At 45.1% G+C, this 25,129-nt stretch overlaps 1 protein-coding gene across 1 annotated transcript in view; it reads left to right on the top strand.

Moving 5' to 3' along the window:
* Positions 1-25,129, top strand: part of LOC139266053 (polyamine-modulated factor 1-binding protein 1-like) — an 887,264-nt gene that overhangs the window by 317,442 nt on the left and 544,693 nt on the right. The window contains exons 8-9 of the mRNA XM_070883919.1: positions 9,311-9,469; positions 9,551-9,634. Coding sequence (XP_070740020.1) covers positions 9,311-9,469; positions 9,551-9,634 — 243 coding nt within the window. The remainder of the gene's footprint in view (positions 1-9,310; positions 9,470-9,550; positions 9,635-25,129) is intronic.

The following is a 25,129-nucleotide window of genomic DNA, read 5'->3' as shown; positions in this document are numbered from 1 at the left end:
TTGATTCTGGAGATGAAGGGGTTGACTTATGAGGAAAGGTTGAGTAGGTTGGGCCTCTACTCATTGGAATTCAGAAAAATGAGAGGTGATCTTATCGAAACGTATAAGATTATGAGGGGGCTTGACAAGGTGGATGCAGAGAGAATGTTTCCACTGATAGGGGAGACTAGAACTAGAGGGCATACTCTTAGAATAAGTGGCCGCCCATTTAAAACTGAGATTAGGAGAAATTTGTTCTCTCGGCGGGTTGTGGATCTGTGGAATTTGCTGCCTCAGAGAGCTGTGGAAGCTGGGACATTAAATAAATTTAAGATAGAAATGGACAGTTTCTTCAACGATAAGGGAAGTGGAGCTGAGTCCATGATCGGATCAGCCATGATTGTATTAAATGGCGGAGCAGGCTCGAGGGGCCATATGGCCTACCCCTGCTCCTATTTCTTATCTTCTTACGTCCTTATTAAAATGAACAGTTGTCTGAAATCATCAGTATTTCTGTAAAAACCAACCCTCCCCCACCCTGCCCCCCCACTTCTCCTCCCCACCTCTACCCCTTCCCCTTCCCCTCCTGACTCCAGCCACCTGGCCGAGGAGCTCCTCAGGCGATGCTTCATTGCAGGAGGGGTGCGGGGGGATGGGGGAGTGGGAGGGATGACGGCCAAACCGCTGCTTGGACGGATACGGGAGAGGACAGTCCCGGGGCAAGAAGTTGCTCCTGGCTCTCGTGTGGTTGGCAATGGGAGTGCGGCACCTTGGGAGGCAGTGCTGCGCTCTGGGAGCCCTCTGCCATCAGTATTCCTGGCTACCAGCTCCAGGGCCTCCACCATCCCTTCCATATTATATCTTATTTGTTGGACAAAAACTCGGTGCCAACTATGTTCTTGATGCTTAGGAGGCTTTTTGCTTCTGGTGAATCTCCCTCATGCCTCCCACAAGAGCCAAACAAGCACACGGCACAGCCACACATGCTTTTAGTCCCTCTCCGCTCCCTCTCTCTCTCTCTCCTGTTCTGCGCATTTCATGATGACCCTTGACCTCTGAATCGTGGGAATCGAGCGTTGCCATGCCATTGCTAAGGACGGCGACACTTTACGGCAGAAGGTCAGTGAGATTTAACGCTACCTCCCATTTCATTTCGCTCGCGGTAACGCCCAATTTAAAAAATGGAGACTAGATGCTTTGAGAATGGGTGAGAAGCCAGCGATCTGAAAACCCATTTTTACCGCCCACGCCGGAAACAATGCCCATTTTTGGGCAATATGCATAAAAGTGTAAAATCTTTCCCATAGTTCTTTGTCTCGAGTCTTGTGTCAAGAACCCGCCCGAAAGATGTCTTACGATTTTCTTGGCCACGTGTCTTGTTGTTTATACTGTTCCAGGGTTTCTTCCTGTGGAAATCATTTCATCTCTCTTTTCCCTATTCTCTTGGGAACAATCCTGAAGCCCAAATCAGAAAACTGCTCGCTTCAGAGTGCTGCCTCCTTTATGACAAGGCAACATGTTTACGTTAACTCTCTCAAGTTCCATCCATTCTAATCTTCCTATCACAAATTGTCTTAAAGATACATAAATAAGTCTTAACTTAAAAACAACAGATAATCGCATGGCAACAGGGAGATTATATATAGTACAAAAAACTATACCCACCTTGGAAAACCAATACATGAGCATTTCTAAGCATTTCTCTGATCCGAAGAGACTTTCCGTCTGCAATTCGAACATCAGAGTTTAAACAGCAGTTTTTTCCCGTCACAGTTTTAATTGCTCAACCAAATACATTTTTGGGCATTCCTGACTTCTAGCAGAATGCTTTTGGTGTTTTTTTTGATGATTTTTTTTTTTCCCCAGGAAAGCCTCTCTCAGAAAGTTAGAAACATAGAAAATAAGTGCAGGAGTAGGCCATTCGGCCCTTCGAACCTGCACTGCCATTCAATACGATCATGGTTGATCATGCAACTTCAGTACCCCATTCCTGCTTTCTCTCCATACCCTTTGATCCCTTTAGTTGTAAGGGCCACATCTAACTCCCTTTTGAATATATCTAACGAAATGGCCTCAACAACCTTCTGTGGTAGAGAATTCCACAGGTTCACAATTCTCTTGAGTGAAGAAGTTTCTCCTCATCTCGGTCCTAAATGGCTTACCCCTTATCCTTAGACTGTGACCCCTGGTTCTGGACTTCTCTAACATTGGGAACATTCTTCCTGCATCTAACCTGTCCAATCCCGTCAGAATTTTCTATGTTTCTATGAGATCACCTCTCATTCTTTTAAATTCCAGTGAATATAAGCCTAGTCGATCAAGTCTTTCTTCATATGTCAGTCCTGCCATCCCGGGAATCAGTCTGGTGAACCTTCGCTGCACTCCCTCAATAGCAAGAATGTCCTCCCTCAGATTAGGAGACCAAAACTGTACACAATATTCAAGGTGTGGCCTCACCAAGGCCCTGTACAACTGCAGTAAGACCTCCCCACTCCTATACTCAAATCCTCTCGCTATGATGGCCAACATGCCATTTGCCGCCTTCACTGCCTGCTGTACCTGCATGCCAACTTTCAATGACTGATGTACCATGACACCAAGTCTTGTTGCACTTCTCCATTTCCTAATCTGTCACCATTCAGATAATATTCTGCCTTCCTGTTTTTGCCACCAAAGTGGATAACCTCACATTTATCCACATTATACTGCATCTACCATGCATTTGCCACTCACCTAACCTGTCCTAGTCACCCTGCAGCCTATTAGCATCCTCCTCACAGCTCACACTGCCACCCAGCTTAGTGTCATCTGCAAACTTGGAGATATTACACTCAATTCCTTCATCTAAATCATTAATGTATATTATTTAGGCGTTCCGAGGCCGGCTGCTTAGATATTCAGTTGCTCAGCTGGCCTAGTTCCCTAAGTGAGGTGTGTAACGCCTCCCTTAGCGCTCTGCTCACACACTCGGCCCAGCGGATGAATTTTGCAGCTGCAGGCGCAAAATTTACTGCTCCGCCTGGATTAACGCCGCAAAAGTGGTGCGACCGAATTTTCACCCCAAGGAGTCATAGGTGATACCCATGTGGCCATAGGTTGACTTTCCTGTTGACTCCCTTTATCAATAAAGTCATTCAACAGCAAAGTATACCACATAGTACAAATGAAGTGTTGTGTTCCAAGGATCTGTTATTTCCTCTCAGTCTTCACTCAGCATTCGAGGATGTATGGCATCATGACGCAGTGCCTTTTCCATTTTGAGTTCCACATTTTTTTAAATTGTAGTACTTTCTTCCCAATAGTTATCCTTTCTAATTGTTCTACACCATCTTTACTTTTTCATTTTCACTATCACTCTTTTGTGAAACTGAATAAGAGTTTTCCAGTATTTTGCCACTTTTTCATCTTCCTTAAGATGGCTCTACATATTATTTAATTATTCATTTGCTTTATTATGTGTGTATAGAATCCTTTACTATTTCCCTTTCTGTTACCTGCCAGTCTTTCTTTATACGTCCTGTTTGTTTTTCTAATCTAATTTTTTACTTTATCTCTATTTTCTATATTTAGCTCTTGCTGTACTATTGTTTGTTCGTGTTGAAATATGCCTAACCGGTGCCCTACTCATTTCCTTTTAGAACATTTCCTATTGCGTGTTCACTGCCTCATTTTTCATTGTGGAAAGGAGTGTAAAGTGGGTGGTGGACACATTGCTGCCCAGCAGGAAAAATTTAAAGTGCTGCATTTTTCTATAATTTCTCCATATCCGGTCTTCCATCTCCTTTCCACTGTTCCATGGTATATAATACACTCCCAATAGAGTAACCACATCCATCATATTTCTTAATTTTAAATGAATACATTTAGCCTGTACAAAAACATAAGAACACAAGAAATAGGAGTAGGAGTAGGCCATTGGCCCCTCATGCCTGCTCTGTCATTTAATAAGATCATGGCTGATCTGATCATGGACTCAGCTCCACTTCCCTGACCACTCCCCAAAACCCTTTATTCCCTTATCGCTCAAAAATCTGTCTATCTCCCCTTAAATATATTCAATGACCCAGCCTCCACAGCTCTCTGGGGCAGGGAATTCCATGGGCTAGGACCTCCACTTTTGTGCTTATCACCCAGAAATGTGCATTATTTCCGGCGTAGGCGATAAAAAAGGGTTTTCAGATCGCCGGCTTCTCGCCCATTCTCAAAACACCTAGTTTCCATTTTTGAAAATGGGCAGTTGCGTTAAGTTTTTTTGACCTTCTGCAATAAAGTGTGGTTGTCCTTAGCAACGGCATGGCAACACTCGATTCCTGCGATTCAGGAGGTCAAAGGTCATGATGACATACGCAGAAGAGGAGACAGAGAGGGAGCTCAGAGGCACAGAAAGCATGTGTGGCTGTAGTGTGTGCTTGTCTGGCTGTTGTGGGAGAAACGACAGAGATTCAAAATAGCAAAAAGCCTACTAAGTACCAAGAACATAGTTGGCACCGAGTTTTTGTCCAACAAATAAGATTTAACATGGAAGGGATGAAGGAGGCCCTGGAGCTGGTAGCCAGGAACAATGGTGGTAGAGGGCTCCCAGTGGTCCCAGAGCTTCGCACTGCACCCCAAGGTGCTGCACCCCCATTGCCAACCACACATGAGAGCCAGTAGCAACTTCTTTCTTCTGGCTCGGAGCATGTTCCCACCTCGGGACCGTCCTCTCCCGCCCCCACCCCACCCCCTGCAATGAAGCATCGCCTGAGGAGCTCCTCGGTCAGGTAGCATGGAGTCATGGGAGGATAAGCGGCTGCGGGGGGGTCAGGCGGGGGCGGTGTGTGGGGTGAAGGGTTGATTTGTACAGAAATATTGATGATTTCAGACTAATGTTCGGTTTAAATGTTTTCTATTTAACAAAACCTTGTAGCACATTGGCTCAGATAGCTGCACTATTACACACTGGTGATCCCTTTACATCAAAAGGTATAATCACACTTTACTTCAATCAACTTAAACTTTAACTGTCACCAAGGTGATGCCCACCATTGATGTATGACCGGCACATCCAGCAGTGTGTCAGCCTTGTAAATAACACCAACGTTCTTTCAGGCAAAGCGATCATTGATGAGAACCTGATACAAAGCTCTTACAGCTATCATGCCACCATGGGCCCTTTCATGTGGTCTACAGGGGGGGGTGGGGGCATGGCTTCAGCGTCAGCCTGATTGGGCCGATGTCAGCGTCCGCCTCCTTGTCCTCCTCTTCCTCTCTCTGGTGAGGTGGACTGTCAGACTCATCAGGCAAGTCTTGTCCCCTCCTGATAGTCAAATTGTGCAGCATGGAGCACACCACCACAAATTGAGCTACCTGCTCAAGGTGGTATTGGAGCTCGCCTCCTGAGTGTTCTAGGCATCTAAAGCACTGCTTCAGCACTCCAATGGTTTTCTCCATGATATTACGAGTTGCTCTGTGGCTCTCATTATATTGCCTCTCGGTTTCAGTGTGGGTGTCACGCAGGGGGGTCGTCAGCCAGGTGGCAAGGCCATATCCTTTTGTCACCAAGCATCCAGCATTGACCTTGTGGCTCATTGTTAAACAAGTCAGATACAGTGCTCTCACGCAGGATGTGAGCATCATGGATACTGCCCGGAAATTGAGCATTCACTGCCAGTATAATTTGCTGGTGGTCGACAACGAGTTGGACATTCAGGGAGTGGAATCCCTTGTGGTTCCTGAAAACCTCAGCATCTTGAAAAAGTGCCCGCATCGCGATGTGCATACAGTCTATTGATCCCTGCACCTTGGGAAGTTTGCAATTCTGGAGACTCCTAGAGCCCTCTCACCTGTGCCTCCCTGGTCATAGGGAAGCTGATCAAGTCCCTCCTGCATGCGTACAGGGCTTCAATGACCTGTCTAATGCAGCGATGTGTGGCATGCTGAGAAAGTCTGCAAATGTCTCCAGCTGTGGCCTGAAAAGAACCCGAGGCGTAGAACGACAGTGCCGCAGTGATTTTGACCTCAACAGACAGTGCAGTTCTGATGGTGCTGGCAGGCTGCAGATCTGCCCTTATCAGCTGGCTTACCTCAGTGATAACCTCTTTGTGGAAGTGCAGTCTTCGAAGGCAGGTGGTCTTGGGCAAGTCGAGGTAAGAATGCTTCTCCTTGTACTTGCTGGGGGGGTGTAACGTCTGGTCCCTTTCATCTGTCTGTCACATCTTACATTGGGCACATAATGCAGTGGAGCGTTCCTTCGGTGATGTCGAGTCTGCTGCATGTAATTGGTCAGCAAGAGAGGGTGAGAAAGGACAGGCCCCATTGCAGTAGCTCTCTGTTTTCCACCGATTGGTCACAAACAAGGAATGCCCCGACGAAGACACCTCTTCAATTCCAATCGGTCACAGTATGGTCAAGATGTTTTTGCAGATGTTCATATCAACTCCAACGACCTGCAGAGTACAGCTGAGGTTGAAGTATAGCAGCCTTTTAAAGGACGCGGCATGTGATCTAGAACATGGCTTCCATAACGCTGTGATTCGTTCCGGTTAGTTCCACTTTTTCTGGGCAGTTTTTTTTTCGGCGAGTGATATTGTGGACGAGATGTGTGCGAAGTGGTGAAAGTGACCGTGGGCGATATCATGGCCGCTAGTTTCGGTAGATATGCTCTTTACGACAAAAAAAAGTGGGTGGGCGTTAATATTGAATCTCGACGTTAAATTCGTGTGGAAAGTAACACTGGGCGATATTATCGGCGTTGATTTCGCCCATTCTGCTGATTCCGCCCCAAAAAAGTGGATGGGCGGTTATATTTTTTCCCGGTGTTAAGCACATGGGGAAAGTAACGCTCGGTGATAAGTTTCTGAAAAATGCCCCCCAGTTCCCATTTTGTGCCAAAATGAGCGATATATGGCCGTTATACGTCATTTCAGCGGTAAAGTGGGCGTTAAGCATGCAAAAAAAGTGGAGGTTCTAGCCCCATAGATTTACAACCCTCTGAGAGAAGAAATTCCTCCTCATCTCAGTTTTAAATGGGCAGCTCCTTATTCTGAGTCTATGTCCCCTAGTTTTAGTTTCCCCTATAAGTGGAAATATCCTCTCTGCATCCACCTTGTCCAGCCCCCTCATTATCTTATATGTTTCGATGTTCTAATGTTGTAATGGAATCATTGATTAACACTGCCCCTATTTGTATAGCTGTGAGAAATTGTTGAGCAGAGGGTGGGAACAGAGAGGAGAAGAAATAATGAAGTGTGCGGTCACACAGGGGCACTCGTGTGTATCTCCTATTGGTATTGGTTGAAATCAGGGAGTAGGTCTTCAGGTCATCCATTTGGATGGTAAAGATACTACTTCACTTGAACTGCATCTGCCATTTGTCTGACTACTCTGGTAACCTATATATGACCTCCTTCTATCATTTGCATTCTTCCTCACAATTTGTCCTGTATAACAAACTGATATCATGCCTATAGTACCTATCTCCAAATCATTCGTATAAGTGGAAAATAAAAAGTGCTATAAATCTTTGTTATATTATTGCACTCATTCTACCAATCTGATGAACCATACAATTACATTCCCTTTGGTACCATTGTGCCTTAATTTTCATAACAAATCTCTTGTGTAGAATCTCTCTTCATTTTTCTTAGGCCTAGATTTTGCTGTAGCAGGGCATCTAATGGCATCTGCTATTTGTGAGACTTGCTCTTGCACGTTTAGGTTTTAACATTTTTTGCGTGGTATGTTTCTGAAAGTGTGAGCTGATGATGTCGCAGCGAGGGAAAGTGGGCATCTGGGATCTGTATGAACAAGGAAGCAACTGTGCATCTCCTTTAACCAATCAGATTGTAGGATTGCAAAATAAACAGCGCAAGATCTGAGAAAGAAGTGTAAATGAGAGTGGGTGAATTCAATGTCAAATCAGGTAGAGAAAGAGAAATAGAGAGGGAAATATATATTGGATTAAGAGAAAAAAAACCAGAAAGGTAAAAGAAAAAAAGACAGAAAGCAAAAGGAAAAAAAAATTAACATTTGAAATGTTACATTTTTTAAATCCTCAACAACAATTAAAACCTGAAGGATTGAGACTCCACATTGGTAGTAGCTAATTTTCAGTGCCAGAGAGGTTGATTGGCTATAATTAACACATCACGTCTTTAAAAGTGTACTTAGACTTGAAATGACAAGACCTAACTTTCTGCAGCAAGTTTAATTTGTATGTACCGTGCAGGTATAAGATCTTCACACCACTCAATGTGTTTAAATGGGGAGCCATACAACGAGATATGTTTTTGCGAAGCTAAAGAAGCAACTTTGCAGCAACTTTTAGATATTCACATTGAACCGCACATCTGCTCTGAAGTTGTTGAACCATTTGCGCATAAGTAATGCCGTTAGCCTCACTGTTATTTTGAGAGAGTAATCTGGCCCTTTTACCTTTTATTGCTCATGTACATGTGCAGCTCCTTAGCTGTGGTATGTTGTCCATGCCAAAATTCAGTATTTTCTTTCTCCTTTCCTTACTCTCCAATGAGAGGAAACAAAGGAATACTGTTAAGAAGTAGAGCTATCCTGTAAATAGGTGTTTTATATTTTAATGAATTCCTTTCACCTGGAAAAGCAGCACTGTCTCTTGTTGAAGATCAAGAGGGAAAGTGAGTAGCACTGAAAATTCATCAGCAACAACCAAACAGAGTGGGAATAGAGAGAGAAACACATGGAGGAGCAGGTCAAGAGTGGGTGAGGTAGATTGCAAGAAGCTGTGAGCTGTGTTATGAATACTGATGGGATTTTGAAATGAGAATTAGCTGTGGTGTCGTTGGATGACTAGACACTGCATATCTATTGCTAGATTAAAATGTTGCAGGGTGTATTAAGATTTTACTTGGTGACAGGAATGTTGCTATCATTAGCCAATTTTACTGGATGAACGAGGCTATCTTTAATGAGCCAAATGTGTACATATATTAAAATACTTGAATTATTAACAGACAGTAATTCACTTTATTATTTTAATGTTTTACTATGATATTTGTTGACACACAATGACATAATTAATCATTATTATTCACCAAATTATGATGGTCAATTTTACCTGTTTCTGCTTTCATAATTAGCTTAAATCTGAACTCGAAGTTTTAATTCTAACAATACAATATTTTAGTCGTGTTAATTATTGCAGGTGAAGTTTTATTTATGATTGAAACATTAATAAAGAGACAGCTTGTAATTGGCTCCAAATAGTTCATTATTTGGCTATAGTTGCAATAATCGTAAAGCTTACCAAATGCATGTAAATTTGCGTGCCTTCTTCATATGATCATGACACACTGAAACATCTGTTTCCTGATTAAAGGTTCACAAGAATAAAGTTACCATTACTGAGCTGAAAGATCAAATGAAACAACTTCAACAGCAATACAATGAAAAGGTGGAGGACAATGGACGCTTACAAGCCCGACTTGAAGCTTGGATGATCACTGCACAAAGTGAACAAGATATCCTTTCAAATGAGGTAATTTCTTGAATTTTTCAGATATATTTGTCAGAATATTTTTAAGTTAATTTTTATCATTTTATATTTATAAATCTACAGGTCTTTTGTAAGGAGGACATAATCCATAAACTACGAATGAAGCAATTAGGTCAAGATGAAAAATGTAATATAGCAGAAGAACAGGCAAGTTTCTTACATTTTATTTGACATTGATATAGCTTGTCATGTAAACAATTTTAATAATTGAAATTATTTTCAGTCTTAAAATAAATACATAAATTTCAATTGATTTTATTAAATTCTAACTTTTATGCTATAAACATCCCAAACAAATGCCAGCTTATGTTTATGTGTTGTACCAATGTATACTTCAATATTTTTCCTCTTCTAGCATCCTTCACTGATTCAAGATAAAGGGCTAGAAATTAGTTTTTTGGGGATAGCGGTATTTTTTCAGCATTTAGCGCCAAAAATACCGCTAATCACAACGCTATTTTTTAAAGGCCTAAGTTTAGTTAGAAAATGCGCCAGCAGTAAAAATCGGCCCTGTCCTGAAGATTTGCGGCAGAAACCATGGTCCTCACCAACTTTAGTCCGAGTCCCATTACCGCTGTTTGGGAGGGGGAAAAACACACAAAAAAATTTTTTTAAATCACAAAACATTCACAAGACACTTAACTATTGAATCGCAGAAAAAGAATTAAAATATAAAAAATTTAAATTACTTTTTTGCAGGTCTTCATGGGGTTCTTGGGGCTGCAATGCATGTTTTTCTCGGGCGTTTTTTTTTGCCCAGAATACAAGTGCGCCAAAAGTCAAAACTAAGGTGAAAGCACTATTTCCAGTCTTGCACGCTGGCAGTCTGCTTTTCAACGGTATTTAAAGACTTCGGCGAAACTAGCGGATCACCGTTTTTCGCCAAAAACGCCGAAATATCGCCGAAAAAACGGGTGCAAGGTTGGTGAATTTCCAGCCCAAAGGGCTCAATTTAATATTAAGGATTAATAAATGATCTCCTCGTAAAGAATTATCTGGGAATGAGTGATCATAACATGGTTGAATTTCAAATTCAGTTGGAGGGTGAGAAAGTTGGATCTCAAACCAGTGTCCTAAGCTTAAATAAAGAAGACTACAAAGCTGTGAAGGTAGAGTTGGCTAAAGTGGACTGGGAAAATAGATTAAAGTATGGGACGGTTGATGAGCAGTGGCAGACATTTAAGGAGCTATCTCATAACTTGCAACAAAAATATATCCCAATGAGAAGGAAAGACTGTAAGAGAAGGGATAACTATCCGTGGCTAACTAAGGAAATAAGGGATGGTATCAAACTGAAAATAAGGGCATACAATGTGGCCAAGACTAGTGGGAGGCCAGAGGATTAGGAAACTTTTAAAAGCCAGCAAAGAACGACCAAAAAAATGATAAAGAGAGGCAAGATAGATTATGAAAGTAAACTAGCACGGAATATAAAAACAGATAGTAAGAGTTTCTACAGGTACATAAAAAGGAAAAGAGTGGCTAAAGTAGAGGATGAGACTGGGGAATTAATAATGGAGAACAGGGAAATGGCAGAGACGTTCAACAAATATTTTGTATCGATCTTCACGGTAGAAGACACGAAAAACATCCCAGTAGTGGATAATCAAGCGACAATAGGGAGGGAGGAACTTAATACAATCACTATCACCAAAGAAATAGTACTCGGTAAAATAATGGGACTAAAGGTGGACAAGTCCCCTGGACCCTATATCCTAGGGTCTTAAAAGAAGTGACTGCAGAGATAGTGGATGCATTGGTTGTGATCTACCAAAATTCCTTGGATTCTGGGGCGGTCCCAGCGGATTGGAAAACCGCAAATGTAACTCCCCTATATAAAAAAGGAGGCAGACAAAAAGCAGGACTGTATAGACCAGTTAGCCTAACATATGTTGTTGGGAAAATGCTGGAGTCCATTATTAAGGAAGCAGTAGCGGGACATTTGGAAAAGCATAATTCAATTAAGCTGAGTTAGCATGGGTTTTATGAAAGGGAAATCATGTTTGACAAATTTGCTGGAGCTCTTTGAGGATGTAACGTGCAGGGTGGATAAGGGGAAACCAGTGGATGTGGTGTATTTGGATTTCCAGAAGACATTCAATACGGTGCCACGTAAAAGGTTACTGCACAAGATAAAAGTTCGCGGGTTGGGGGCAATAAATTAGCATGGATAGAGGATTGGCTAACTAACAGAAAACAGAGAGTCGGGATAAATGGCTCATTTTCTGGTTGGCAAACAGTAACTAGTGGGGTGCCGCAGGGATTAGTGCTGGGGCCTCAACTACTTACAATCTACATTAATGACTTGGATGAAGAGATTGAGTGTAATGTTGCCAAGTTTGCTGGTGATACAAAGATGGGTGGGAAAGCAAATTGTGAGGAGGACACAAAAAATCTGCAAAGTGATATCAACAGACTAAGGGAGTGGGCAAAAATTTGGCAGATGGAATATAATGTGGGAAAATGTGAGGTATTCCACTTTGACAGAAAACATAGAAAAGCAAATTATAATTTAAATGGAGAAAAATTGCAAGTGCTGCAGTACAGAGGGACCTGGGGCTCCTTGTGCATGAAACACAAAAAGTGAGTATGCAGGTACAGCAAGTCATCAGGAAGGCAAATGGAATGTTGGCCTTTATTGCAAGGGGGACAGAGTATAAAAGCAGAGAAGTCCTGCTACAACTGTACAGGGTATTGGTGAGGCCAAACCTCGAAAAGTTGGATGCAGAGAGGATATTTCCACTCCTAGGGGAAACTAAAACTAGGGGATATAGTCTCAGAATAAGGGGCCACCCATTTAAAACTGAGACGAGGAGGAATTTCTTCTCAGGGGGTTGTAAATTTATGGAATTCTCTGCCCCAGAGAGCTGTGGAGGCTGGGTCATTGAATATATTTAAGGTGGCGATAGACAGATTTTTGAGCCAGAAGGGAGTGAAGGGTTATGGGGAGCGGACAGGTAAGTGGAGCTGAGTCCATGATCAGATCAGCCACGATCTTATTAAATGGCGGAACAGGCTCGATGGGCCAGGTGGCCTACTCCTGCTCCTATTTCTTATGTTTTTATGTTCTTATTAATTTTGCCCAAAGCCGCTTTTTGGCGTATTGCCAGAGTTACGCCCGTATTTATTTCTTGGCCAGAACTACTCCAAAAATAAATGTGCCAAGTTTCTCCACTCCATTTTTTAAATTGGTGCCGCGCAGCCTGTCTTGTGGGGTGAGGGGGCAGTGTCTGCGCTGAAAAATGATGCCGCCACTTCTGCCGGAAAAAAAAGGACGTATTTGATGTGATTCCTATGAGCATACGCAGTACAGCTCCCGGTCTGCAATCGGCCATTTTTAAAGAGCCAGTTCTGTGTGAGAACTTTAATTCTCATTGTAAAAACCGGAGCTGCAATACAAGATGCAACATGGTGCAAGGACCAAAAATTTCTTACAGGTTGAAGTGGAGGCTCTCGTTACTGTGATTGAGGGCAGATGACAGGAGCTGGACATCAGCGAGGTCACATAAAATTTCCACCCGAAGAAATGAAGAAACGCTGGAACCAACTTATAGAAGATTACTGTGCAATGTTGACAACCCCGAGGTCAGAGGGCCATTGCAAAAAGAGACAGAACTTTGGTCAAGTAGTTAGTGCAAGTAATATTTTCATTTATTCAATGGAATTGCAATTGTAAATGTGACCATCTGTATATGTCCCACCCAGCAGAATGACACCCTCTATAAAAAGTTATATTTTCATCTTTGCAAAGGAAAGTGGCACAAAACAAACTAGAAAGAACTTGAACAAGAGGAGGCCCGGCAAATCTGCACACACTTGGAAGAGAGGGTCGCTGCTTTGATGGGTCCTGTCTGGAGAAAAGCAACCACCACTGCACAAGCTGGGCCCACACTCGGGGGAGAGAGTAAGTCCTGTGAATTCCACAGTCTGGCTTTGCTAAATGTTAAGTACATAGAAACATAGAAAATAGTTGCAGGAGTAGGCCTTTCGGCCTTTCGGCCCTTCGAGCCTGCACCGCCATTCAAAAAGATCATGGCTGATCATTCCCTCAGTACCCCTTTCTTGCTTTCTCTCCATACCCCTTGATCCCCTTCGCCGTAAGGGCCATATCTAACTCCCTCTTGAATATATCCAATGAACTGGCATCAACAGCTCTCTGCGGCAGGGAATTCCACAGGTTAACAACTCTCTGAGTGAAGAAGTTTCTCCTCATCTCAGTCCTAAATGGCCTACCCCTTATCCTCAGACTATGTCCCTGGTTCTGGACTTCCCCAACATTGGGAACATTCTTCCCACATCTAACCTGACCAGTCCCGTCAGAATCTTATACGTTTCTATGAGATCCCCTCTCATCCTTCTCAACTCCAGTGAATAAAGGCCCAGTGGTCCAGTCTCTCCTCATATGACAGTCCAGCCATCCCTGGAATTAGTCTGGTGAACCTTCGCTGCACTCCCTCAATAGCAAGAACGTCCTTCCTCAGATTAGGAGACCAAAACTGAACACAATATTCCAGCTGAGGCCCCACTAAGGCCCTGTACGACTGTAGTAAGACCTCCCTGCTGCTATACTCAAATCCCCTAGCTATGAAAGCCAACATACCATTTGCCTTCTTCACCGTCTGCTGTACCTGCATGCCAGCCTTCAATGACTGATGAACCATGACACCCAGGTCTCGTTATACCTCCCCTTTTCCTAATCTGCCGCTATTCAGATAATATTCTGCCTTCGTGTTTTTGCTCCCAAAGTGGATAACCTCACATTATACTGCATCTGCCATGCATTTGCCCACTCACCTAACCTGTCCAAGTCACCCTGCAGCCTATTAGCGTCCTCCTCACAGCTCACACCGCCACCCAGTTTAGTATCATCTGCAAACTTGGAGATATTACACTTAATTCCTTCATCCAAATTGTTAATGTATATTGTAAAGAGCTGGGGTCCCAGTACTGAGTTACTGAGTTACTAGTTACTGCCTGCCATTCTGAAAAAGACCCGTTTTCAGACTGCGCGGGCTAGCCATGCTTCGGTTCATGGGGACGTCTCCCTCAGCTACGCTTCAGTTGATGCAGTGTGCTGTCATTCATCGTGGTTTCAAATCAGCCTGCTATCTGCGCTGAGTGTGCGCACTAGGTCCGTTCAACAGAGCAGATCTCCAGTCATCCTGGTTAACTCTTGCCACTGGACCAAGGCCTAGTTCTGTCGAGCCCATGTGGTGGCTAGTGTGCAACCGCCACTACATGTTAAAAAAATCCATGCACAGGCATCTTCCACCCCTTCAATTGGAGTTCAGGATTGGAATATCGGGTCCTTCATTGAAACATCTGTGAACTCATGTGGAAGCAAGTCATCCTCGTTCGAGGGACCGCCTATGATGATGTATGCCTACACATACCACCCTGCCTCCTCCTCTGCTGCTAACCATTTGTCTGTTCTGTTATATTTTGCAGAACTTGAGGCCAACCCTGATGATGCAGAAGAAGATTCAGATGAGGACGAGCCTGAAGAGGAGAACATTTTCCAATCCCAACTTCCAGACCAAGAGCATGGGGGGGAGGGAGAGGGGGAGGGAATGGATGAAGCTCCCACTGTTGCACTCACTTTTGAGGAGGTGCAGGTGCCACCCGTTGAGGTGCTAGCTCTTCCCTGAGTAGTGGTTTGAGTGTTGGTGGGACATTCCATGGTCTCCCACTGTCCGAGGCTGGGGATCCCAGTGGGGTGCAGTGAGGCATATCCAGCGCCCCACCGTTCCAGGCTTCGGGTCTCAGTGGGATGCAGCGAGCCACAGCCACAGGAGGGGAAGGAGAGCTTGACCAAGCTCTCTTGAGGCGCAGGATCTAACAGATGGGATTCAGATGATGGCAGTGAGTGCGGAGAGCATTGACCTAGGCGATCACTCCTGGACACCATCAGTGGGGTGGGTGATGAGGTAGCGGGACTGTCGGGAGAAGTAACAACACTCACGAGAAATGGGAATGCTGTTCGGGAACATGAAGGAGTGAATATCTCAGTCAGCTGAAACCATGTCGGTGCACATGAGGGAGGGAACGTCACAGGTAGCTGATGCGCTGCCAGTGAACATGAGGGAGGGAATGTTGTAGATAGTTGACACATTGTTGCTCAACATGAGGGAGGGCATGTCACAGGTAGCTGAGACACTGGCGGTGAACATGAGGGAGGGAATGTTGGAGGTAATTGAGACACTGTCAGCCACATGAGGGAGGGAATTTTGGAGTTAGCTGCTGCAATAAGGGAACACGCTCAGACCCCGCGCCATTTGACAGAATCAACTACCACTTCCACTCCAATCCTCAGACCAGCTTCTGAAGAGACCCAAGCCGGGCCTTCCACATTACCGCCTGCGCCCCCCCCCCCATCAAGAAGTGCGCATTACCCGAGACGTTCGAAAGAATAAGCTTTGTACCAACGCGAGAAATGCTGCGCCATCGCCTGCGGGCAGGGGTGGTGGAGTCAGCAAGACCAAGCGCAGCGGGCGGTCTTGGAATAAGGTGGAGGACCGATGGGTGCAGCCTTTCTTTGCTGCTGCAGTTGTTGTTGTTATTGTTGTTACTGTTGTAACTGTCCTCAACTTAAAAGTTCTTTGTAAGTTATGTAAATTTGCAAGTTTTAAAGTTAGTAAGTGATCTTAAAGTTTTTAAGTGATCTTAAGTGAAAACTTTAAAGTTTTATACAAGAATATGTTTATTAAAGTTAAGTACAAACAAATATTTGTTAAACCTTTCAATAAAATATATTTTAAATTATAACTGAATCGTTTACATTATTTGTTCGATTATTAACACAACTTTTGAAGTAAATAAGAATCATTTCCATCATTTGTTCAATTAACACAACACAACACAACATTACGGAACAGGTCCAAACAGTAAACATGGTCCATGTGGAAAAGTTGCCACTGAATCTTCAGGCAGCAAAGCGTTCAAGGATGAGCTGCTGGCACATGGCTCGAGCAATCGTAAAGGGGCACGATGGCCCGCCCTCCTCCACCGTCGTGCTCCAGGTTCATGTAGTTGCATGGCTTCCTCCTCCTCCTCCTCATCTGCATCTTCCTCATCATTATCATCAACTACTCTCACCTCAGCTGGGTCTTCTGCTGCTGCGTCATGATGGCTAAGTTATGCAGCACACAACAGTGAACTAACCGACAATCTCAGGGGAGTATAACAAGTAGCCTCCGGAATGGTCCAGGCATAGGAAATATTGTTTCAAGATGCCAGTGGTTCTCTCTATTATGCTACGCGTTGCAATGTGTGACATGTTGTATTCCCAGTCAGCTTCCGTCCGGGTTACGCATAGGGACGTCATGAACTAGGTGGCGCGGCTGTATCCTTTGTCTCCCAGAAGCCAGCTCTGCCCTTCTGGCTGTTGCTGAAACATGGCAAATATAACGCTCTCATGTAGGATGAACACATCATGGGTGCTCAGAGGGTATCTTGCATCAACTGACATGATGTGATGCATGTCGTCACGCACGAACTGCACATTAATGGAGTGGAAGCCTTTTCTGTTCCTGTACATCTCGGAATCCTCCAAAGGTGCTCGCAAGGCGATGTGGGTGCATTCAATGCAGCCCTGTACCTTTGGGAAGCCAGCAATCCTGGAGAAACCCACAGCCCTGTCACGTATTGCCTGGGTGGTCATGGGGAACTTTATGTAGTCATTCCTCCGGGCATATAATGCAGCAGTCACCTGCCAAATGCAGACATGTGTTGCATGTTGAGAAATGGCGCACACATCCCCAGTTGTAGCTTGGAACGATCCGGATGCATAGAATGAAAGTGCAGCTGTAACCTTCACTTCAACTGACAAAGCAGTCCTCCTGGCACTTCTCGGTTGCAGGTTTGCTTTTGCCAACTCACATATCTCAATTACAACTTATTTGTGAAAACGCAGCCTTCTGACACAGTCTGCATCACTCATGTGCAAGTACGAATGCCTGTCTCGATATACCCGACGTGGGTAAGGCCTCCTGCCCATCACCCTACAGGCTCTGAGGTTCCTCATGCGATGACGTTGAATCAGTTGTCTCCTCCACAGCACCACAATGCAAAAGGCTTGCACAAGATATGGCATTGTCACTATTGCCTCCATGCTTAAATTTTACCTTTTGCAAGAAGCTCAAAATGGCAGGCAGGCAGCTCAAGGTTCTTTGTTCTCTCCCCCCACAAGTCTGTATGGACCACACCCAGGTCTGAGCAGGCGCAGTGATTGAGGACCCCCCCACACCCCACCCCACACCCCCAACATCCCGGGCTACATTTGATGCGGAGTGCAGGCTTCTGATGCCTTCCGATCACCTTCCACAGCCCCTCACCTTCCCCCACCCCCCCCGGGCTTCTTTTGCAGCTGAGCCCTGAGCCCCTGTGTCCAGGCGCGGCGCCAATTCTGTCGGCCGACACTCCGACCCTCCAGCCCTGTTTGCAGACGTTCGGTGGTGGCGTGTCAGTTGAAAAAAATATGAAAACTTACAGAATTCCATCAAAGTTCCATTTCCTGCGTTAAAAGGTAAAAAAATGTAATCTTTATTATGCATAGTTAAGTCTTTTTGACTCCCTCCAAAACATCGCTGGCTGAAAAACAATGGCATCTTCTGCGCCAATTTTTCAATGTGCGCTGCTTTTTCTTAACTTACCAAAAAGTTTTTCAGAAGTGGTCACATACGCCGACCTAGGAGAAAATGTTTTTGGGCAAACTTCTATAAATGACAAAAACTGGCGCAGACATCAGGTTACGCTCCCTATGACGCAAAAAAAAAAGCTAACCTAAAAAAATCGTAACTGAGCTACGCTGGCGCACATTCCTTGGGGAAACTAATTTTTTAACTTATGCCAAAAAAAGCGGCGCATGCCAAAAAAATGGCACAAATCACTGGTAAAAATTGAGCCCCATGTCTTGGCTATGAATGGAGAGAAGCATTATGGTCATAATGGTTTTAATACTTTTTGACAAGATGGCACCAGATTGTTTTCCCTGCCCTTAATCTATAACGTGCCTCCCATGATGTGATGCATCAGTTCTTTTCTCCATTTTCAGGGGTGCTAGAAAGGGTAAAAGATTAAAAAGATGAATTAGAAAGAATTAAATTAACAGAAAATTTGAGCTCGGATTGACAGGTATGTATGTGAATGCACAAAACATTGAAAAACTCTTTTTTTAGATGGAAGCAATGTACGTGCGCTGTCCCTTTCCAGCGGCCACACCGTGTGAGCAGCCTGTATGGGGCCTCTGGATCGATGCGCAGCCGTGCCCATGCACCTTAGGGCAAAATTGGTTAGAAACATGAATTACCATGGAAGGGTTTGACATAGCAGCTATAACACAGTCGCGGCTTAGGTTAGGGCAGGACTGGTAACTTAATATTCCTGCAGAAGAGATCGGGATAAAGTGGATGGTAATAGTAATTCTGTTGGTTGTGCTCGGATAGGATCTACATGGATAGGGTTAAGAAAAGGAAGGAAACTGGTATGACAAACTGCGAAGATGAAACAGGGCAGGATGGGGGGGGAGAGCTTTGTAGACAATAAGAACAATATTGGATTTGTTTTTAACTACTCCAAGATAGACTGGAATAAAGGTATGCATGTGGTCATACTGAGGATTAATGGTTTAAATTTTGATCTGGGCTTACTTTTGGGATCAGACTCTGTGCTGCGGAGGCAGCACACGCCTGAATCAAGAGGTCTGACGAGCTCCGGAGGAAGTCTGACGATCTCAGGAGTTGGTCCTCGGACCTCATCAAGATATTGAGGGCGAGCTGCCAACGCCTGTCGCGCCTCCACAGGCAACTTGTCCCTCGAGAAAAATCAATTTTGGGCCGCCTGGCTCGCTAACAGTGGCATTCAGGTAAATTCCAGGAGGGATGTTGGAGTGGGCAAAGCGATGGAGAGGGGAGGTGAGTAGTGATTGGCATGATCTATAGAGATAGCAGGAGCACTCCTGCTCATCCTGTCCATAGAAATGTTTTAAAAAAATGTTTTATTAAAACTTACCTTTAGTTGGCCGTCGCAGGGCTCGTTGTAGAATCCAAGCAGGGCAGGTGTTAGAATTTTTTTTTTACATAGTTGTTCTTCAACAGGCATTAGGTCCCCAATCAAAATATTGAAAGGACTTTGCGCCTGTTTTAGGTGTCCACCTTGGATGCCAAAAAATAGACCCGGGTATTTAGCAGTGGGCTCAACGCCTGAGCAGATTGCTAAATTGGTATGCTTCGTGCCCGTTTTATACCTGAAAAACAGGCACACACACACAACAATTTCTACCCCAGTGTGTTTCTAGTCCAACAAAAAGAAAGAAAGACTTGCATTTATATAACGCCTTTCATGACCACCGGACATTTCAAAGTGCTTTACAGCCAAAGACGTCCGTTTGGAGTGTTGTCACTGTTGTAATAACAGGATCACGGCTTGCAAGTAATCGTGAAGCAGGCGGAGGATGGTGACAAACTTTTGAGGGCAGCCGAATTTGAGGAAGACGCTCCATAATCCCTCACGGTTGACAGTATCGAAGGCCTTTGTGAGGTCAAAGAAGGCCGTGTACACAGATTGGTGCTGTTCCCTGCATTTCTCTTGGATTTGCCGCATGGTGAAGGTCAAGTCCATTGTGCCCCTTAGTGAGCGGAATCCACATTGCGACTCTGGGAGGAGCTCTTCAGCCACAGGGAGAAGGCGATTGAAGAGGATTCTTGCGATGCCTTTCCCTGTGGCAGACAGCAGGGAAGCGCCTCTGTAATTATCGCAATCAAATTTGTCACCTTTCTTGAAGATGGTCACGATTACGGCGTCTCTGAGATCCCCTGGCATGCTCTCCTCCTTCCAGTTAAGAGAAATGAGATCATCTATTCGCGCCAATAGTGCTTCTCCACCATGCTTTAGTGCTTCAGCGGGGATTCCATCTGCTCCCGAAGCCTTGTTGTTCTTCAGTTGTCAGATGGCCTTATCAACCTCATGTCGGGTAGGGGTTGTGCTGAGATGGTGGCGGGTAGCATGCTGCAGGACAGAGTCGAGAGAGTCTAGGTTAAGGAGATCTTCGAAGTGCTCCTTCCAGCGGACACTGATTGCCTTTCTGTCCTTGATGAGCACCTCTCCGTTCTTGGCCAGCAGTGGGGTAGAGCCTTGGGTGCTTGGGCCATAGGTGGTCTTGACTGCGCTAAAGAATCCTTGCACACCGAGGCTGTCGGCTAGTTGCTGGATCTCCTGCGTTTTCTCCACCCACTATCTGTTCTTTAGGTCTCGGGTTTTTTGTTGGACCTTGGCGTTCAGAAGTCTGTGGAGCTGATTTCTTGATCTCGATTTGTGAAGCTGTTTCCAGTTCAAGAATGCCTTGTGCTTGCTGCTTAATCGCTCCTGGATCTCCTGGTCGTTCTCGTCGAATCAGTCTTGGTGTTTCCTGGTCGAGTGACCGAGCGTCTCTTCACAGCTGCTAATAATGGAGGCCTTGAGGGCAGACCAGGCGCTGTGGACACTCTGCATCGCTGGGTCACTGGGAGTCGTCAGGTTGGCAGTGAGGCGCTAGCTGAATAGGGCTTTTTTAGCAGGATCTTTGATTGCTCCAGCGTTGATTTTCCTGCAGCATTGTTTCTGTTGCTGTCGCTGTTTTGGGGCCAAGTTGATGGTGATGACAGAGCGGATTAGGCGGTGGTAAGTCCACCAGTCATCAGCTCCTGTCATGGTGTGGGTGATGCACACATCCTTGTGGTCCCTTGCTCGGATGATGACGTAGTCTATCAGATGCCAGTGCTTGGAGCGAGGTGTTGCCATGAAGCCTTATATTTGTCTTTCTGACGGAACAGGGTATTGGCTATGACAAGGCCATGTTCTAAGCATTTAGTTAGAAGGAGGGTACCGTTGGAGTTGGTTTTCCCTCCCCCTTCTCTGCCGATCACACCTCGCCAGAGGTCTGTGTCCTTTCCAGATGCAATTCACGTTTGAACCGAGATTAAGCAAGGCTGTGTCATCGCAACAATGCTCTTCTCGACCTTCCTCGCTGCAATGCTCCATCTCACCCTCAGTAAGCTCCCCGCTGGAGTGGAGCTAAATTACAGAACAAACGGGAATCTGTTCAACCTCCACCGCCTCCAGGCCAGATCCAAGGTCGCCCCATCCTCTGTCATCGAACTACAGTATGCAGACGAGCTCCAAGCCATCGTCAACACCTTCACCGAAGCGCACAAGAGCATGGGCCTTACACTAAACATCCGTAAGACAGAGATTCTCTACCAACCTGCCCCCGCCACACAGCACTGCTGCCCGATTATCAAAATCCACGACGAGGCCTTGGACAACGTGGACCATTTTCCATATCTCGAGAGCCTACTGTCAACAAGGGCAGACATCGATGACGAGGTCCAACACCGCCTTCAGTGTGCCAATGCGGCCTTCGGTCGCCTGAGGAAGAGAGTGTTTGAAGACGAGGACCTCAAACCCGGCACCAGGCTTATGGTCTACAGAGCAGTCGTGATACCCGCCCTCCTATATGGTTCAGAAACATGGACTATGTACAGCAGGCACCTCAAAACACTGGAGAAGTACGACCAACGCTGCTTCCGCAAGATCCTGCAAATCCATTGGCAGGATAGGCGCACCAACGTCACTGTTCTTACTCAGGCCAATATCCCCAGCATTGAAGCATTGACCACGCTCGATCAGCTCCATTGGACGGGCCACATTGTCTGCATACCCAACATGAGACTCCCAAAACAAGCACTGTACTCAGAGCTTCGACACGACAAGTGAGCCCTAGGTGGGCAGAGGAAACACTTCAAGGACACCCTCAAAGCCTCCTTGAAAAAGTGCAACATCCCCACCGACACCTGGGAATCCCTGGTCCATGAGTGCTCAAAGTGGAGGAAAAGCATCCAGGAAGGTGTGGAACACCTCAAGTCTGTCCGCTGGGAGCAAGCTGAAACCAAGTGTAGACAGTGGAAGGAGCGCACGGCAACCCAAGCACCCTACCCACCCATTCCTTCAACCACCATCTGCCCCACCTGTGACAGAGACTGTAGGTCCCTCATTGGATTCATCAGTCACCTGAGAACTAATTTTTAGTGTGGAAGCAAGTCATCCTCAACTCCGAGGGACTGCATAAGAAGAAGAGAATAGCAAGGAAAGAAGTATTAAAAATAAAAGCAAAAAAATGCTGGAAATGCTCAGCAGGTCAGGCAGCATCTGTGGAGAAACGGAGTGCGTACGGACCCGGGAAGGCATCGCAAAAGCCAATTTTCAGCGCGCAATGTGCATGCATCGATAATTGGCATTTTCAATCTATCAAGTTCTGGCTTGACAGATCCAACGCATCTCTTGCATGGGCAAGATTGCGGTATTTGCCCATCTCTTGGCCAGCGAATGTTTTTAAAACTCTTGCGCCTGGTAAAAGCAGGTGCATAGCCTATTCTTACCAGCGTAAGAGTTTTAAAACATACAAAAATAACTTTTCAAAAACACATTTTAATGTTAAAAACCCTGCCCACTAAAGTAAGTTTATTTTAAACCATAATTCATTTTTTTTTTAAATCAGAAAAATATATATTTTTTCTAGACATTTATTAACTTTAATTTAAATTAATGTTAAATATGTGATTTTTTTTCCCCCTATTTTTTATTGGTGTTTTGGTGTTGGGTTGTTTCTCAATCATAATAATGAGAACTCCTACTTACGGAATTCCCATTATTATGAATGAGAAAATACTTTACCTGAATTGGCTGCCCAGTGCCACGTGACTCCAGCTCCAGCTCCAGCTCTACGTTCCGCCAGACGTGCATGTGCTCCGATGCGCAGGGAGAGGAGGCCTCAGGACCCTGGATCTCTGGTGGGCGCAGCAGCAAAAGGTAAGTGCGCATCTTTTCTCTAGAATTGAGTCGAACGCCCGTGGGATGAAGGAACCGGGATTTCAAGGCCATTGTTTCAGGTCGATGACCTTTCAACAGAATTGTTACAGATGTAACAGGTTTTAAGCAAATACAGAGGCAGGGAAAGGGGGGTTGGGGGGAAACAACAAAAGGGAAGGTCTGTGATATAGAGTGGAAGGCAGGAAAGATTAAATGACAAAAGGGATGATGGTGCATGGCAAAAGTGTATGGTAATGGGACAAGTAAAGAAACAAAAGATGTGTCACACAGAACAGGAAACAGAAAGCAATTCAGAAGAACAAGGTCAAAGAGACAAACAGAAATCCTGTCGGAGAGTAGAGCAGAACTTCTTCAAGGTGGGCATTCCTGGAAGAGAAGCGGCAGTGTTTGATTAAACATTAATGCAAAAGCAAAATACTGCCGATGCTGGAAATCTGAAGTAAAAACAGAAAATGCTGGAACTACTCAGTAGTTCGGGCAGCATCTGTGGAGAGAGAAACAAACATAACGGGCTGGATTTTCCGGGGGGTCAGTGGGCGTGATCACTGGCGGGTTGGTTGAGAAATTGTTTTTTTTTTCCCCAGCGGGTTGGGACCCTGCTGTGAACCCGCCGCCACGCACCTTTCCCCGATGTCAAGCCTGTCAGCGCTGAGCAGACCTGACAAGTGGCGGCGGGTTCACAGCAGGGGACCCAATTCAGGTAATTAGTGGATTGTTTTGAGCCACTTAAGAACATAAGAACATAAGAATTAGGAACAGGAGTAGGCCATCTAGCCCCTCGAGCCTGCTCCGCCATTCAAAAAGATCATGGCTGATCTGGCCGTGGACTCGGCTCCACTTACCCGCCCGCTCCCCATAACTCTTAATTCCCTTATTGGTTAAAAATCTATCTATCTGTGACTTGAATACATTCAATGAGCTAGCCTCAACTGCTTCCTTGGGCAGAGAATTCCACAGATTCACAACCCTTTGGGAGAAGAAATTCCTTCTCAACTCGATTTTAAATTATCTCCCCCGTATTTTCAGGCTGTGCCCCCTAGTTCTAGTCTCCCCGACCAGTGGAAACAACCACTCTGCCTTTATCTTGTCTATCCCTTTCATTATTTTAAATGTTTCTATAAGATCACCCCTCATCCTTCTGAACTCCAACGACTAAAGACCCAGTCTACTCAATCTATCATCATAAGGTAACCCCCTCATCTCCGGAATCAGCCTAGTGAATCGTTTCTGTACCCCCTCCAAAGCTAGTATATCCTTCCTTAAGTAAGGTGACCAAAACTGCACGCAGTACTCCAGGTGCGGCCTCACCAATACCCGATACAGTTGCAGAAGGACCTCCCTGCTTTTGTACTCCATCCCTCTCGCAATGAAGGCCAACATTCCATTCACCTTCCTGATACCTGCTGCACCTGCAAACTAACTTTTTGGGATTCATGCACAAGGACCCCCAGGTCCCTCTGCACCGCAGCATGTTGTAATTTCTCCCCATTCAAATAATATTCCCTTTTACTGTTTTTTTCCCCAAGGTGGATGACCTCACATTTTCCGACATTGTATTCCATCTGCCAAACCTTAGCCCATTCGCTTAACCTATCTAAATCTCCTTGCAGCCTCTCTGTGAACTCAACACAACCCGCTTTCCCACTAATCTTTGTGTCATTTGCAAATTTTGTTACAATACACTCTGTCCCCTCTTCCAGGTCATCTATGTATATTGTAAACAGTTGTGGTCCCAGCACCGATCCCTGTGGCACAGCACTAAACACCGATTTCCAACCC

This window comes from Pristiophorus japonicus, chromosome 1 (assembly GCF_044704955.1).
Source record: "Pristiophorus japonicus isolate sPriJap1 chromosome 1, sPriJap1.hap1, whole genome shotgun sequence".
Classification (NCBI taxonomy): Eukaryota; Metazoa; Chordata; class Chondrichthyes; family Pristiophoridae; genus Pristiophorus; species Pristiophorus japonicus.
This window is presented reverse-complemented; position numbering and strand designations above follow the sequence as displayed.